Source organism: Syngnathoides biaculeatus, chromosome 7 (assembly GCF_019802595.1).
Source record: "Syngnathoides biaculeatus isolate LvHL_M chromosome 7, ASM1980259v1, whole genome shotgun sequence".
Lineage (NCBI taxonomy): Eukaryota > Metazoa > Chordata > Actinopteri > Syngnathiformes > Syngnathidae > Syngnathoides > Syngnathoides biaculeatus.
Window position 1 is genome coordinate 18,638,302 of NC_084646.1, and position 14,618 is coordinate 18,652,919.

Consider the following 14,618-nt stretch of genomic DNA (forward strand, 5'->3'; position numbering starts at 1 on the left):
CAGAAACATGAATCGTCTTGCATCGCACAGTAGCGTATTTGCGTGAGATGGCGATTCAGAAGGTGTCAGTCACGCTTTCTCTTTTGTCTCAATTTGCATTTTATATTAATACATAAAAGTGATTACTATGAAAAAATAATGTTCTGTAAATTGATCAACTTCAAAACTGAGTTCCTGGAATGACTAGTGTAATTTCTGAATGTCTCGTAATATTCGCACAACCTTACTGGCATAAACTGTGTTTTCTTTGGGCAACGTGGCAGTTAAATGTGCTATGATCAGGGAAAAATAATTCCATTTTATGATTACACTAGATTGACCAATGTAACAGTTTACTAAATATCACAAATGTTTTTTTTTTCTACCTGTGCAATTTATTTGTCTAACATTGCAAACAAATGGGGCAAAACATCCAACTGTAGAAAGTACTTTAATTTTTCTGATGCAGAGCAGGGTGGTTGCTGGAGCCCATCTCAATAAACTGTGGGCAGGAGGCAGGGTACACCCTGAATGTGTTGCCAGCCAATCGCAGGGCATATGTGCACAAAAAAACATTTGCATTCACAATCACACTTTGGAGCAATATAGAGTCTTCAATTAATGCCTGTTTTTGGAATGTGGGAGGAAACCAGAGTGCCCGACACAAGGAAAACATGCAAACTCTTCACAGGCGGAGCCGGGATTTTAACCCCAGTCCAGGCCAATGCTCTAACCGGTCGCCCACCATGCTGCCCCATTTTAAATAACGAAAACAAAAAATACCAACAATATTTTGTGCATTTAGATTAAAAGCTTATTTTTGTTGGATTTTGTCAAGTATTCATTTGAAATTTTTTTGGATCCATGTGAATACTGACAAATAAAGACAAATCAGCAAGTAAAAAAGAAACATACAATCACCTGCCTGTTATGTTGCTTTTAATGAAGTCGTGCAGTGTTGCAACATTTACGTGCTCCATTATTTGGCCCTTACATTGGTCCCGAGAGCACATATTGAGCCGTTGCCGTCTTCTTATTAATGATCCGACGAATTCAAATAATTTGGTTCCTCTCAGGAAATTAATATTTTCCTTACGTATGGTGCATGGGAGACCAGGGCTGGGATGTATGAACAAGCTGGCCAGGGATCAGGACATTGATTCTGGGCAGCTATGGCTATTGCTTAATTGGGACCCACCTGCCTAGGATTTCAGTGTTTTTCCTCTTCCTGTCTATATAGATATGAAATGGAGATATTGCACAGTTTTATCAAGGTCAGTCACATTTATCATGTTTGTCCACTCGTCTGCAGTACTTCAATATCTGACAGTGTCAGGATGTAAAAATGAAAAAAATGAGGGAGCAATGATAGCTGTAGGAATGAAATCAAATGACATATTAAGCAAATACATAAATAAATGAATAAACAAACAAACAGGTAATTAAACAACTAAGCCTTTACTTCTCTCATTAAATAGGAAGATAATTGAAGCACTGCTGTGGATTTTTAATGTGAATCTAATTACGTACATGATAGACTGATAATCACTTTAAAGTAATTATGTAATAATTGGATTTATAAATTGAACTGAAAATGATGGAAGACGATATTTCCTGTTGTACATTGTTTAATACATTGTGCAACTATAGTCTATAGATAAGTGCCTGACCTTAATGTTAACCTCTTTAAAGAAACACATGCATGCATTCACCGTGGTCTAATATGAGCAAGAAAATCAACTATAAGAAGATTTAAAAATTTAGTTTTCATGGAAACTGCCAGAGATACATTAGTTCACAAAGTTGCTCCCGCCTTGGAGCAAACTAAAGTAAACAAAATATTTGAAACCACTCAAAATATTTTTTTGCAGTAGTTCTAAACAAACAGACTACAATGACATCTTATTAACGGAATAGCTCACTGATATTTTTGTTAGGGCCGATATTTTTGATGTTGCTTCTTACAACATCCACAATGATGGAACTCTACTTAACCCTAAGAATGAAATGCAAAAAAATAAAAATAAAAAATGTACAGAGTCCAAAAGTGTATCATTATTTGTATACCTCTCAATAATTTACCTCTCTGACAACTTCTGTTGTCCCCCCAAAACACTACAATTTGCAAGCATTATTCTCAGTTGTGTGGCTTCTCTGCTGGGAACATTTAGCACTCAGCACTGCTCTGACAGCTCCTCTGGTTCTCCTCCCAGCTGACGAGGACTGGCAGTGCATGTCTCACCCAATTAGAGCTGACGTGGTCTGACCCACGGAGCCCAGTTGTTTGCTGGCAGAGCAGATTCTGACCTCTGAGCCTGCAAGTGCTTTGCCAATATGAGGTCTGTCTGTTTCTGGCTGATGGAATTTACATCAAACACCACACGAGTTAAAATTGATAAGTGATGGGGTTTTTTTTGCCTCCCATAGTTTCACCCACTTGTTAGAATACAAGTCCGAAACAGCAGAGCACTGTACTACAGAACTCACACAGCAATCGGCACATTATACAGCTTTCATTGTAAACCAATCGCAAGGCATGCAAATTGAAGAATTGAAGATTTCAGAAAAATTGTGGGACTAATAAATATCTTTTCTTAAAAATGAATCTTTTTTTAAATTTTAAGACCAGATGTCACTTCTGCCCTTACCTGTCACTTGATGATCATATAAAACAGAAACACAGCAGTATTTCTTTTAAGCGCTTCAGCCTTTTAAAAGAAAATCAAAGACGCATTAACAGTGTTCTATCACCAGACAACTAGTAGTAATTCTTTACTGAACTCTGACCCGGGCTGTGCTCTGTCTGCCTCGAGCTTTAATGGTTGTGACTTTACTGCTGCACATACAAGCACACACGTGGCCATTCCTCACAGTTCCACACACACAGATCAATGCTTGGAGAGTGATCATCTCCCCCGTGATCGAGGGCCAAAGTCGTCAGTTGAGACAAGGAAAGAATGACAGCGCATATAAAGGACACCATGGAAGGAGATGGACAAAGTGAGAAAATAACGCAATGAATGAAAAAAATGACGGTCAAACTCAGGTCAGGACAAATCTCTCAGCTGGAGTGACATCTATATAGCTCTCTCTCTCTCTCTCTCTCTCTCTGTATTGACAATTGGCTTAACTAAGAGTTCTGCAGTCGGTGAAGATTGACGGTCCGCTCAGTAGAGGAAAAAGTCAAGGTAAATGCGCAGAAAATAGTGGAGGATTTCCATTATTCCATATCACTGATAGTTAAGTGCCAAGATTAATGGTTGACACAGTGGTTTTCAAACTGGGGGGCGCATCCCTTTTTGGGGCTGGCGTTATTACACTTTTCATTATTAAGTTACACCCAGGAGGTGGAGCTAGTTTCACTACCAAAACTCAAGCCCACATCAGCCACGGAAATGACTGCAGGAAGTTGAGAAAAAAATTTTTTGATTCTTTTTTGTTTATTCTTAGTGTCTTTGTAAACTCACCAGTGTAATTTTTCAACTGTAAAAATGACCAGTGCAGAGGTATGTTTGTTGTTCACGTTTTTGTTGATTCTCAAGGAACTAAAACTACACTGAAAGTAAAACGCCTCCGATTGGCTAGCAACCAACTCAGGGTGTACCCCGCCTCCTGCCTGATGACAGGTGGGATACGTTCCGGCACTCCCTCGGCACTTGTGAGGATAAGCAGCTCAGAAAATGCCTGAATGGGTGAAACTGAAACAATGTAGATGTTAAAATTACTACAACTACAACTAAATTACATTTTAGTCAAAAGACTTTATCACGCTGAATATAAATTGGGAGTCAAAATTTTAAATGCTGAAACTGTAACCGTGACCAGGTTTCTCTGCACAGTGGGGCTAATTAACATAACAACCTCCACATTGAGTATCTCCACCAAGGACATAATAAGGTAGGCTGGCCGGCCCCCATGAGACCCACGTGTTCCAACACACTGACTGCATTCCAAATACACTATAGTGGGTGGTATGAGTGCTAGCACAGTGCATTAGACCAGTGATAACCAACCAGTATGCCGTGGCACATCAGTGTGTCCTGAGTGCTTTCCAGGTGTGATGTGGGAAATTATCAGTTTTTACATAATTGCCCCCCCCCCCCCCAAAAAAAAAAAAAAAAAAAAGAAAGGCAGCACGGTGAGCCACCGGGTTAGGGTATTGGCCTCACAGTTCTGATGTTGGGCTTCAAATACCGGCTCGGCCTTTGTAGAGTTTGCATGTTCTCCCCGTGCCTGTGTGGGTTTTCTCTGGGCACTCCGGTTTCCTCCCACATCCCAAAAACATGCATTCATTGGAGACTCTAAATTGCCCTTAGGTGTGGTTCAGAGTGCGACTATTGGCTGTCACCATGTGCCCTGCGAGTGGCTGGCGACCAGTCCAGGTTGTACCCCGCCCCCTGCCCGATAATACCTGGGATAGACTCCAGCACTCCTGTGACCCTTGTGAGGATAAGCGGCTTGGAAAATGGAAGAATGGATGGTTGGATGAATGGATGGATGATGGATGGATGCTAAAAAAACATCTACAAGAAATAATGTATCTTTGTTCATCTGTTTTTGCTCGGAGTAGTGACAGAGAACATCTAAATGCTCTTGTATTAGATAGTAGGAAGTACATGCAGTAATCAATGTTTCTTCTGTTTCTGACATTTTTAATTGTCGATGAGCCATGAGATTTTTCTTTTGTAAAATATGTCGCTTGGCTCCTTAAAGGTTGGACATGACTGCATTAGACTAAGACAGCTAATAAAACGATCTGAGTTCACCACAGAAGATAAAGGCTATAAAAATTGGTATATAATTCTTGATTGTTGAGGAACGCACGCCACAGGCATGTAAAGACAAATGGGAAGTTCACCCCTAATACTATATATATTTGGCAGAGTGGTCATGGAAGGGTGTGAAAAGATGGCATAAAACTTGACTGGAGCCAAGATTCCTAAAAGGTTGGAAATCACACAAGCAGCAGATCAGTTAATGATAGATAATCACAGATAAACAGCTGACGGGTTGAATCAGGGGCAGCCACGTTAGCAGTGCCCATATACAATGATTTTTTTAACGCACATATCATGATCAATTAATTAAATTCAAGTTAAAACAAAAAAGGAGCCTCTGAAATCAAACCCGGGTCACTGCGATCACTTAATTAATCTATCGCTTGATTTCACCAGCGTACATTCAATAAACCTCATCCCTCTTAGGCGCTCAACAATCAGCAGCCACCGCAACTGTACTTTCATGCTTCATTTATCTACATCCATATTAATTGGTGCTGCTGGGAGGCCAGCTCTATGAGCGTTTGGGTTCTCATTCCATCACACATATTGAGATCAGCCTATCAATCGCACACTTTGGCTCAGGTGCGCGCTGCGCGAATCAATGCTAAATCTCCAGGCTTTGCATTACTAAGTCCAAGCACTACCACTTCCACCACAGATATCCTCGGCAAATGCAACGCCACCTCTATCGGGTTTCTTCTGTGGGAGATGCGGGCAATCCTGGAGAACAGGCACTGCCGGGGGCTATACACATCCCTCAGGTCAGTCCTTCATTATGGATGATGTTTCTGCCAAATTATTTAGACCCTGAGTCCCACCCAGCAAACCCTATGCAACGCTAAGACACATACAGAGAAAAACTAACTCATAAAGACGAGCACAAACCGACTCTCAGCAGCTGACAGCATCTAAACAAACATATCGTCGGGGCTTGACATGAACTTTTCTAGGCCACCAGTCACTGTTGCTATTGGTTTCCCAGAGTTACTAGTCACTCAGCATTTTCACTAGTCACAATTTATTTGACTGGACAGTTGTGTTTAATATGATTAAAGTTGACAATGCCATGCAAAAGTTTAGTTGAAGTAGCTGTTCAACCTTTTGAAATGTAAATGATCCCTAAGCACGCTCAAATCAAAACTAGACTCCATGAAAGTTTAACGTTACACAACATAAATTGTGTGTTTATTTAAAATTATGCTTCCTTAATAAACTTTTTCTTTCATCATCAGCAATATAAAATATGAACTTCCAACTTCCAAGTACATCCAACTCTTCGCCCCTTTCTCTTATCCACCATGGACATAATACAAATTGATTTATAATAAGAATAACCTCACTTCCTCACAAACTTAAAATGTTGAGTCTGGAGGTTTGTTTTTTATAAATATGTTTTATAAATACAACATTAGCTATTTTTGTATAGCCAAAACCTCCCGAGTCCAAACTCTTAATTAACAGAGGCAATATTCATTCATTAATACATGCTTAAAGGGGAAATCCACTGGTTTGCATTGACAATGTATCCAATAGGTCATGTAATATGTACTCTATTTTGACACTGTGATGTTAAATCATCTCTCATTTAATAGTGTTTGAGAAAACAATTATGTGTTTTTATCGACAATTACGAATTTTCAGGAGCGCTGCCATTTTTGCAAGTCACCTACGTGCGCAAATGTCACGTGTATAGTGCCGCAACAAGGCCTCGATTACATCGGACACCATTTATGCCCAGCGCTGATTTCTCTGATTTATCCTCGTCTGATGACGAAATAGCAGTATCGGTTGATCCGGAAGATGGAGGAATACTTCCATACACAGCCGTGAGCGGCTCAGCTGATCGGTTGATCGGCAAGACGCATGAATCCTTCCATACACAACCATGAGCGGCTCGGCCACTCGGTTGATCGGGAAGATGAAGGAATACTTCCCTACACAGCTGTGATACCGCTATTTCTTCATCAGATGAGGATAAATCAGAGAAATCAGTGCTGGGCATAAATTGTATGTCCCATGTAATCGAGCCTTTGTTGCAGCACGGTACACGTCACATCCGTGCACATAGGTCATGTGACTCGCAAAAATGGCAGCGCCGCTGAAAATTTGTAATCGTTGATAAAAATCTTCTCAAAACACAATTAAATGAGAGAGGATTTAACATCACATTGTCAAAATAGAGTACATATTACATGACTTAATGGATACATTGTTAATGCAAACCAGTGGATTTCCTATTTAATGTAACACGTACCTGCACATTCACAAATAGTCTTTCTTCCCCAAATCATGCATGTTTTGGAACAGCATTTCAACCATATGAGGGCAGGAGATATGACTGCCACACAAAACCGGCAAAGAAGGCAGGTTCAGTAAACCTCCCATTCTCATTTACTTGTGATGTAAAATTCATGACCAAGGGATATTTCCTGATTAGCCAAAGTAACTATTGGGAGTGGCGATCTTAACCTATTGACTCTGCTTAAACTCACCCGCATTTAGTGAGTGGACGGGTGTCATTGTCAAACTCTGCTTGTGGAACCAACCAGACTGCATGACCCTTTTCCAATTGTTCAGTGGTTGTGAAGAAATTTTTTGAAGGGTTTTCATTCCCATTTTCAACCGTACAAACCCCTTTTTGGACTCACCAAGACTGAAGAGGACCAAAAACTTCAGGCACACAAACTCCCGCTGGTCCATTTGCAGAGAACGTAATTTAGCCACCAGTTCCTGGGCGTGGCTCAATAGATTGTTCAGGGTGGCCCCAGCTTGTGACGCGATCACTGCATAATCTACCTGCAAAAAGAAAGAAAACATCTTTCAGTTTCTTTGTGGCTCTCTGCAAACGAAAAAAAAGTGGTACGAAAAATGCTCCTCTAAATGGTTGACGTAGTTACTTTGCATCCATCCATTTTCTGAGCCGCTTATCCTCACAAGGGTCACGGGAGTTCTGGAGCCTATCCCAGCTGTCATCAGGCAGGAGGCGGGGTACACCCTGAACTAGTTGTCAGCCAATAGCAGGGCACATGGAGACAAGACGACAGTCGCACTCACATTCACACCTAGGGGCAATTTTGAGTCTTCAATAAATGCATGGTTTTGTGATGCAGGAGAAACTCAAGTACCCACGCAGGCATGGCAAATACGTAAAAACTCCACGCTGGCGGGCTGGCTGGCTGACTCCGGTCCTCACAACTGTGAGGCCAATGTTTTTACCAGTTGCTCCACATTTACTTTGATTAGATAGATAGATAGATAGATAGATAGATAGATAGATAGATAGATAGATAGATAGATAGATAGATAGATAGATAGATAGATAGATAGATAGATAGATAGATAGATAGATAGATAGATAGATAGATAGATAGATAGATAGATAGATAGATAGATAGATAGATAGTAGCCACAGACCTTTTGTCTGGCTGCCACTCACTATAAACAGCACCGTATGAAAATTTGATATATATTGATAATTCATTCTCATAATTGACTGTGCAAGCATTTCATGGTTGATGGCTGTCTTGCCTAAAGGAGGGTGAGCTTCATTCATGTGAGCTTCAGTTTGCAAATATAACACAGAATGATTTCAAACAAGAAATAAGGATGACTGAAACGGTTTGGAATCTGAAAATGTTTTGTGAAACTCTATGTTTTCGTTTCTGTTCCTAGCCGTGGAAAGCATTATGAGTTATTTTTATCTGCACTAATGAACCTGAATTGCTGGACCACAACGTAACTGAGCCGAAAAGGTACAGGTACTATATGTACAGAGTGAAAAAGCCAAGTGCTCGGGGTACAACCACACAAGTCATCATACCCCTAAAGGAACAGCAATTTACTTTTATTCTAATAGTGTATGTGCTCCATTCCTTATAGCACATTTAATTTCTCCTCATTCTTTTCCCAAGTGCTTTTGTACCTCCTTTTCCTTTTCCCTATTCATAAAGGAGAGAGTTATGACTCAAGTAAGAAGCAGACGCTGCCCCCTTTCCAAAGTGTCAATCAATTTACATAAAATCAACTGTGCATGAAATAACTTCATTGAAGGATTGGACTGTTGATGGTGATGCCTTAGGTTATTGCCTCCTGGCCTGAAATACAAAGAGAAGAAAACACTACAATGCCACTATCGCAGAGTTAGCACTAACCCCATTGACCTGCATATCAATCAATCAATCAATCCTACTTTATTATTCACCTTGTAGAGACACGCTGGGTATATATAAATAAACCTTCAGATTTAAATCCATCCTGAAGCATAATGCATGGAAGTCGAGGTTCACAGGAGTCTGTGTGTGTTACCAGAGCATCCAAAGCAAACACGTTGCAACTGGTCGTGGGACATTTTGTTTCATTTTTTTCTTTTTCTTTTTTTTTGTTTCAATTTAAATATTTGTCATTTAAATTTCATGGACACCAGCAATACTGCGCTGTCAAAATATCAATGCCATCATATTGGAAAGCGTCTACGGTGCCATGAGGCCTTGCTGTAGCTTTCAACAGCTCAGCCCATTTGTCATTTTATCTTTGAAAGCATTTTAATAAGCTCGGTTTCATGTTTGAGCTTCTGACAGGAAAAAGAACTTGTCTCACATACACACACATAGTTGCCCCTGAGAATAACATTGCATTTGTGTTAACTTTGTTTTGAGGTCAAATGTTAAAAAAAGATATATGCAAATGTGCTTAACATGTACAAAATAATTACATTAGATGATCCACTACCCCATTTGTTTAAAATGCATCTACAGTTTAGTTGTAATCAACACATTTAAAAGAGTTCCTATTGTTTGTAACAGACAAGTAAAAACCTCCTCAAGATTCAGTGGAACATGTCCATAACATCTTCATATGTTCACTAATTGATTTAGCAGAAATGGAACCTAATCAACCCTGATTTATCCACTCCACCATTGGCTTCATCTCATATTCGTGCCCCAATGAGATGTGCATAATGCTAGCGGTATGGGTTATTGAAGTCCTTCTTTTTCTGCCCGAGTTTGCTCACAATTCATCTATTCAGCAGTCCAAACTGATGCACTCGCTGCACGTAACCTAGGAATAAATGTGTAAACACAAAGGAGGTATGATGCATTGAATTCGGAAGGTGGTTGTAGACCATGGAGCATGGCGTTTTCTGGACATTTGTGAATACCATTGAAATCCTTGATGAAATATTAAAAAATATGAGAATGTGAGCAAAGCCAGATTTGAGAGCGTAGGCCTAAATTTTAGATTTGGTCTACACAGAGTCTACTTTGCTTAAAACAGCCAGGATGGTAGAGCTGGGACAGCGAGAACAGTGCGTAACTGTGCTACTTCCCTGACGTTAGCACACTGGAGAATACGACACTACAGTAGCAGAAGCACCATAAGAACAATATGCGCTGTCTTTACCTTTAACATTTAGTACTGTTGCGCCTTATTGTACATGTGTGTCTGCGTGCATTTATGTGTGTGTATCTTGTGTGTGTGAATCTTTGGGTTTTTCTGCTGTTGTATTGCAAATCGCCCTGATGATATTGCCAAGCTTTCATTTCGGGCCATTGAGAGAATAAGAAAGGATCATGACTTTATTTCGAGTTTCTTGCACATTTCTGCACACACACGCAAATGCATATGCCCTCTAACAACAGCCTCACATTGACCAAAATATGTAAAGGAGATCTTACAACTTCAATGACTTCCTATCGCTTGTCCTCAAAATCCTTTTGGCAACAATCTCGTTAAACTATGTCCACACCTTCACCTCATCATCCCTTCTCAAGTCACGCCCCATTGGTCGTTTTTATCTAATTTCTCCCAGCCGATGTTTATAGTTTGAAGAAAGTCAGTTTTTTGGTCTCATGTTTTCAATAACTTACCTGCTGGCCAGTGACCAATAAAATGGAGCCATCCTTAGCGTGCACCACCTGCCTAAAGACATGGTCCAGGATCAGGAGTTCACTCCAGCAGTTCTGCAGAAGCTTCATCTGGTCATCGACCTGTTTGGAAAATTAAGAAAGCACATATTTTTCCAGTAAAAATATTGTCGAAGATTTTGATTTTCAAAGCAAAAAAAAAAAAAAAAAAGATTTGGCACATCAAAATTAGCAGTGCAGGCTTGCTCACAAGTTCTAAAGGTACACTGATATTGATTACCGGTACCTTCATATCATATATTATTTATTTCAATCTTGCCCCAGAGTCCCCTCCACACACTCCAAAGTGTTCTCACATGACTCCTTCTACATTAATTCTGGTTGTGTTAGTACGGGCCGCTTGAACAGGTTTTGGTCCAGGTTTCTGTGTTTGCCCATTGTCAACAATTTCCGAGTAATCCCACTGGTTCCAATGATTAAGACAAAAACAGTTACACCTGCTGAATTGCAGCCGCTGGCTCCCATGGACCTGCCAGGTGAGCTTTGGAATCAGGTCAGGTCAAACAGTACGCCAACACAACATCTTCCTTTGTAACAGCCAGCCTCTTCCCATGCCTGGCCGTGTTAATCATTACTCAACAATTGAGAGACTCAAACAAAATGGACCACGTTGGGAAAAAAGGAATGAGGAAAGTGTCTGTTTTTTCCCGTCAACAAACATAGCCTTATGTTGTGTCATTTGAAATAATGTGGCCTCCTGGATAGACTGTTGTTCTGCCGTGTCAGGAGTTCGTCTGTGACTTTGACTGTGTGAGAATGTGATGTTCATCGTTAGTATCGATGACATTGAAAATGGGGAGGAATGCTGATCGATGTTAAAGGCTCACCAAAGAAACCGGTGCAAGCGTGGGTACCACGGAAAGGAATGTGTTTTTGTACATTTGTAATGGAAAACTTACACGAAGATCTGTTTGTTGAACCAGCTTTGTGTGGTTTCATATGTATGCTGCAAAAAAAACACTGTTTAACTGGCAATTCTGCTTTCTACTGTTGATCAGAACTGTTATCACTCTTAAACATAGTCTGTTTATTCGATTGCACTGGATGTGCGGTTAGGTTTCTCATACACATTAATTAGATGCAAATGCACGTTTGGTTGTGTCAGTTCTATGGTTGACAGATAATCAGTCCCAGCCTCTCAATCGAAATGAGTTGGAGTAGGTTCTGGCTTTGCCTGAACAAGGTAAGTGGTATAGACTGCCAGGGGCGTGGTCATGCCAATGCCTCGCCCGCATCTGCTCCTGGCAGCAGCCTCCTCACCCACACCTCTTTGATGTTAATTATGTCATGCATTTACGCCTCGTCTCCCTTGTCATTAGTCACCAGTTCGTTGTGGGAGTACACTGGCTTTTTGTATTGTATTGCCTCGAAGTAATCTGACTGTTTCATGTTTTTGGGAGCTTGCTTACTTTTTCTCCACACGTTTTTGCTGTGGCCTTTTTGGACTGCCTTCACATGTACTGACCTCTGCCTGGACTAAACCTCCATTCTAAAACATGTCCTTGCCTGGTAGTCTTGCATTTGGGTCCTATCCCTTTTCCTTGCTCATGAGAATAGACCACAGATTAATCGATTGAAGTTGAATGAAACTATTTTGGTCCTATTTTATACAGAGACAGAAGATACCAATAGCTTGTCTGGTGTCCATTGTTCTTGCTGTAGTCAGTTATGAAATTCCTGGTCTCTACAAATCTCTTGTACACATGAGTTTTATGGTCTATTATTTGATCCATCTTAGCTAACCACGAAAGCAAAATTCAAATCACTTCATTAAAACTATGTGAGAGCATCGAAGGTCTTCAAAGGAGGGATTTCTTTGAGCCAGTCTCCGATCCTCCTCTCTCTGCCCCCAAATGTAAAGACCATGGAAGCTCGTGTAATTGCGAGTGTATGTGTGTGTGTGCATGCTTTCTTTGTGAAGGGGCATGTACATGTAAGCCCCGAGATCTTCAAACGCCACCAAACTCAACACCACTGCCACTTGCATGTCAGTGCTGTGCGCAAGTGTTAGGGTCCTCATCAAAGGGGTGTCCTGACTGCCTGAATGGAAGCGACTCTCTGACAAGAAGCCTGGGTCATCAAAGGGAGGATATGGCAGCAGATGATAGCACCCTACATGAGGGGCAGCGGACACCCGCCTGCGAGAGGGTGTTTGGTGACAGGCAGGCACGGGGGACGGCGGAGGGGTTTGGGTTCAGTCGGCTGACCTTTCAAGCACCAGTGAGACAAACTGTTTCCCTGACAAGCTCTTCCTTTTGCTCTATGAAATGAACAACATACACGGCCGTGGTCTGTTATCACAAGATCCACTGCTTGCACCCACACATGATATGAACTCATTGACACAGAGTCAGATGCTTTGTTTTGTATTTCAATGTAGGTGAGGCACATTCGTTATCTCTGTGCGGAAGATGTGGCCAACACAGCCAGTAAACGATTGGCCTTTTGCCAGTTACTGATTGCAGCTCATCGCGCTTTGATTTAATCAGAACATAATACCACAAAGTTCAAACAGCAGTTTGTTCAACTCCTGCAATAAACCTTAAAGTACTTCTATAGTTGGTTAAATCTTATCTCAAGATGATGGAAAATTTAGACAAGTATATCTGACTTTGCCAATCATAAACTCAATGCTTGTAATCACTGTGTTGCTATCGTGATTATGACTATGGATAAGGGTTGAACTCCCGCTATATTTTCATTAACAAAGAGGCCGTTTAAAAAAAAGGGCATATTTGATTGTTGAAAATGAAAATCATGGAATCATAGGAGTGGAAAAAGTTTGGGAGAGCTTAAGATGAGGTAGTATCCACAATGCCTGCAATTGTGTCATGGGATTGATCTGTGACGGCACAATTAATCCTTAAAAACATTAAGATCCACTGTCAATTACAATTAGTAGAACATTGAGTAGGAATATAAACTGTTTCAATATTTTCTCAGGGAGAATTGTAACTAGTAGATCTTTGACAGGAAGTCTGGATGAAATCAATCCATATGAGGTGTAATCATTATGTTGATTAGGATTTATGTAAAAATTTCAGGCACTTGGTTGTTGAATGTAAAACTTGTCTTGTAGAAAATCAATTCTATTAGTATGATTTAATTTTACCCAAGCCAATATTCAATATTTTTTTTTTCTCCAGAAGCGTTTCATCACCAGTAGCTTGACGCGCTATTGTAGGGTTGAGAGGAAAAACAAACCACGTAAACGTCCATGTTATTGAGATGCTTATCCATAAAATCCTTTCTTGTATTATATTACACTTGGCGCATACATGTTACATCTGTCCTTCAACTATACCAAATGAGAAAATTTAGCTTCTGCGTTCTCATAGGCAAATCATGTTCTTTAAAACAAAAAGGCTTCAAACTGACCTTAAAACCCAAATTGAAATGCATTACTTTCTCAGGCTTGTGCTGCTCAACATTATCAGCACAAGTGAGGAGGGGTTTGAAATCCAAGCAGGGACTCCTACATGCATGGGCCAGCAATGAAAAATACATATCCTCCAAGAAACCAATTTACCACCGTGATGATCGTTCAGCTGAGAGGGATCAATACTCCAATCAATCGCTTAGCCCATAAGTTTTGTTCAAACCACTGGCTAGGATTAATGGGATTTTCCAGCTGTAGAAAAAGAACGAAGACGGAGTCAGAGCGGGAATAAAGATGATTTGGATTGGAAGACTGGGAAAATATGTGAGGGGAAATTGCAAAAATAAAAGAAAGGTGATTCAGAGCACACATTGCTGCACGGATGTAAATTAAAATTGGCACATTCAAATACTCCTTGACAAACGTCATGTTTTATTCATAGCCCCCTGCCAAGACTAGAGCAATTATCATGGGGTGCTAAGTCAAAACAGGCCGGAGTGGTAGAACCTTACCCCCTTTATTGTGCCCTGGTCTTGGTATCGTGCCACGAGCATT

At 40.6% G+C, this 14,618-nt stretch overlaps 1 protein-coding gene across 3 annotated transcripts in view; it reads right to left on the reverse strand.

Moving 5' to 3' along the window:
* Nucleotides 1-14,618, reverse strand: part of nr5a2 (nuclear receptor subfamily 5, group A, member 2) — a 65,805-nt gene that overhangs the window by 22,845 nt on the left and 28,342 nt on the right. For all 3 annotated transcript variants that reach the window (XM_061824806.1, XM_061824808.1, XM_061824805.1), the window contains 2 exons: nt 10,628-10,747; nt 7,409-7,556 (listed from right to left, as the gene is read on the reverse strand). In XM_061824806.1, the coding sequence (XP_061680790.1) occupies nt 7,409-7,556; nt 10,628-10,747 (268 nt within the window). The remainder of the gene's footprint in view (nt 1-7,408; nt 7,557-10,627; nt 10,748-14,618) is intronic.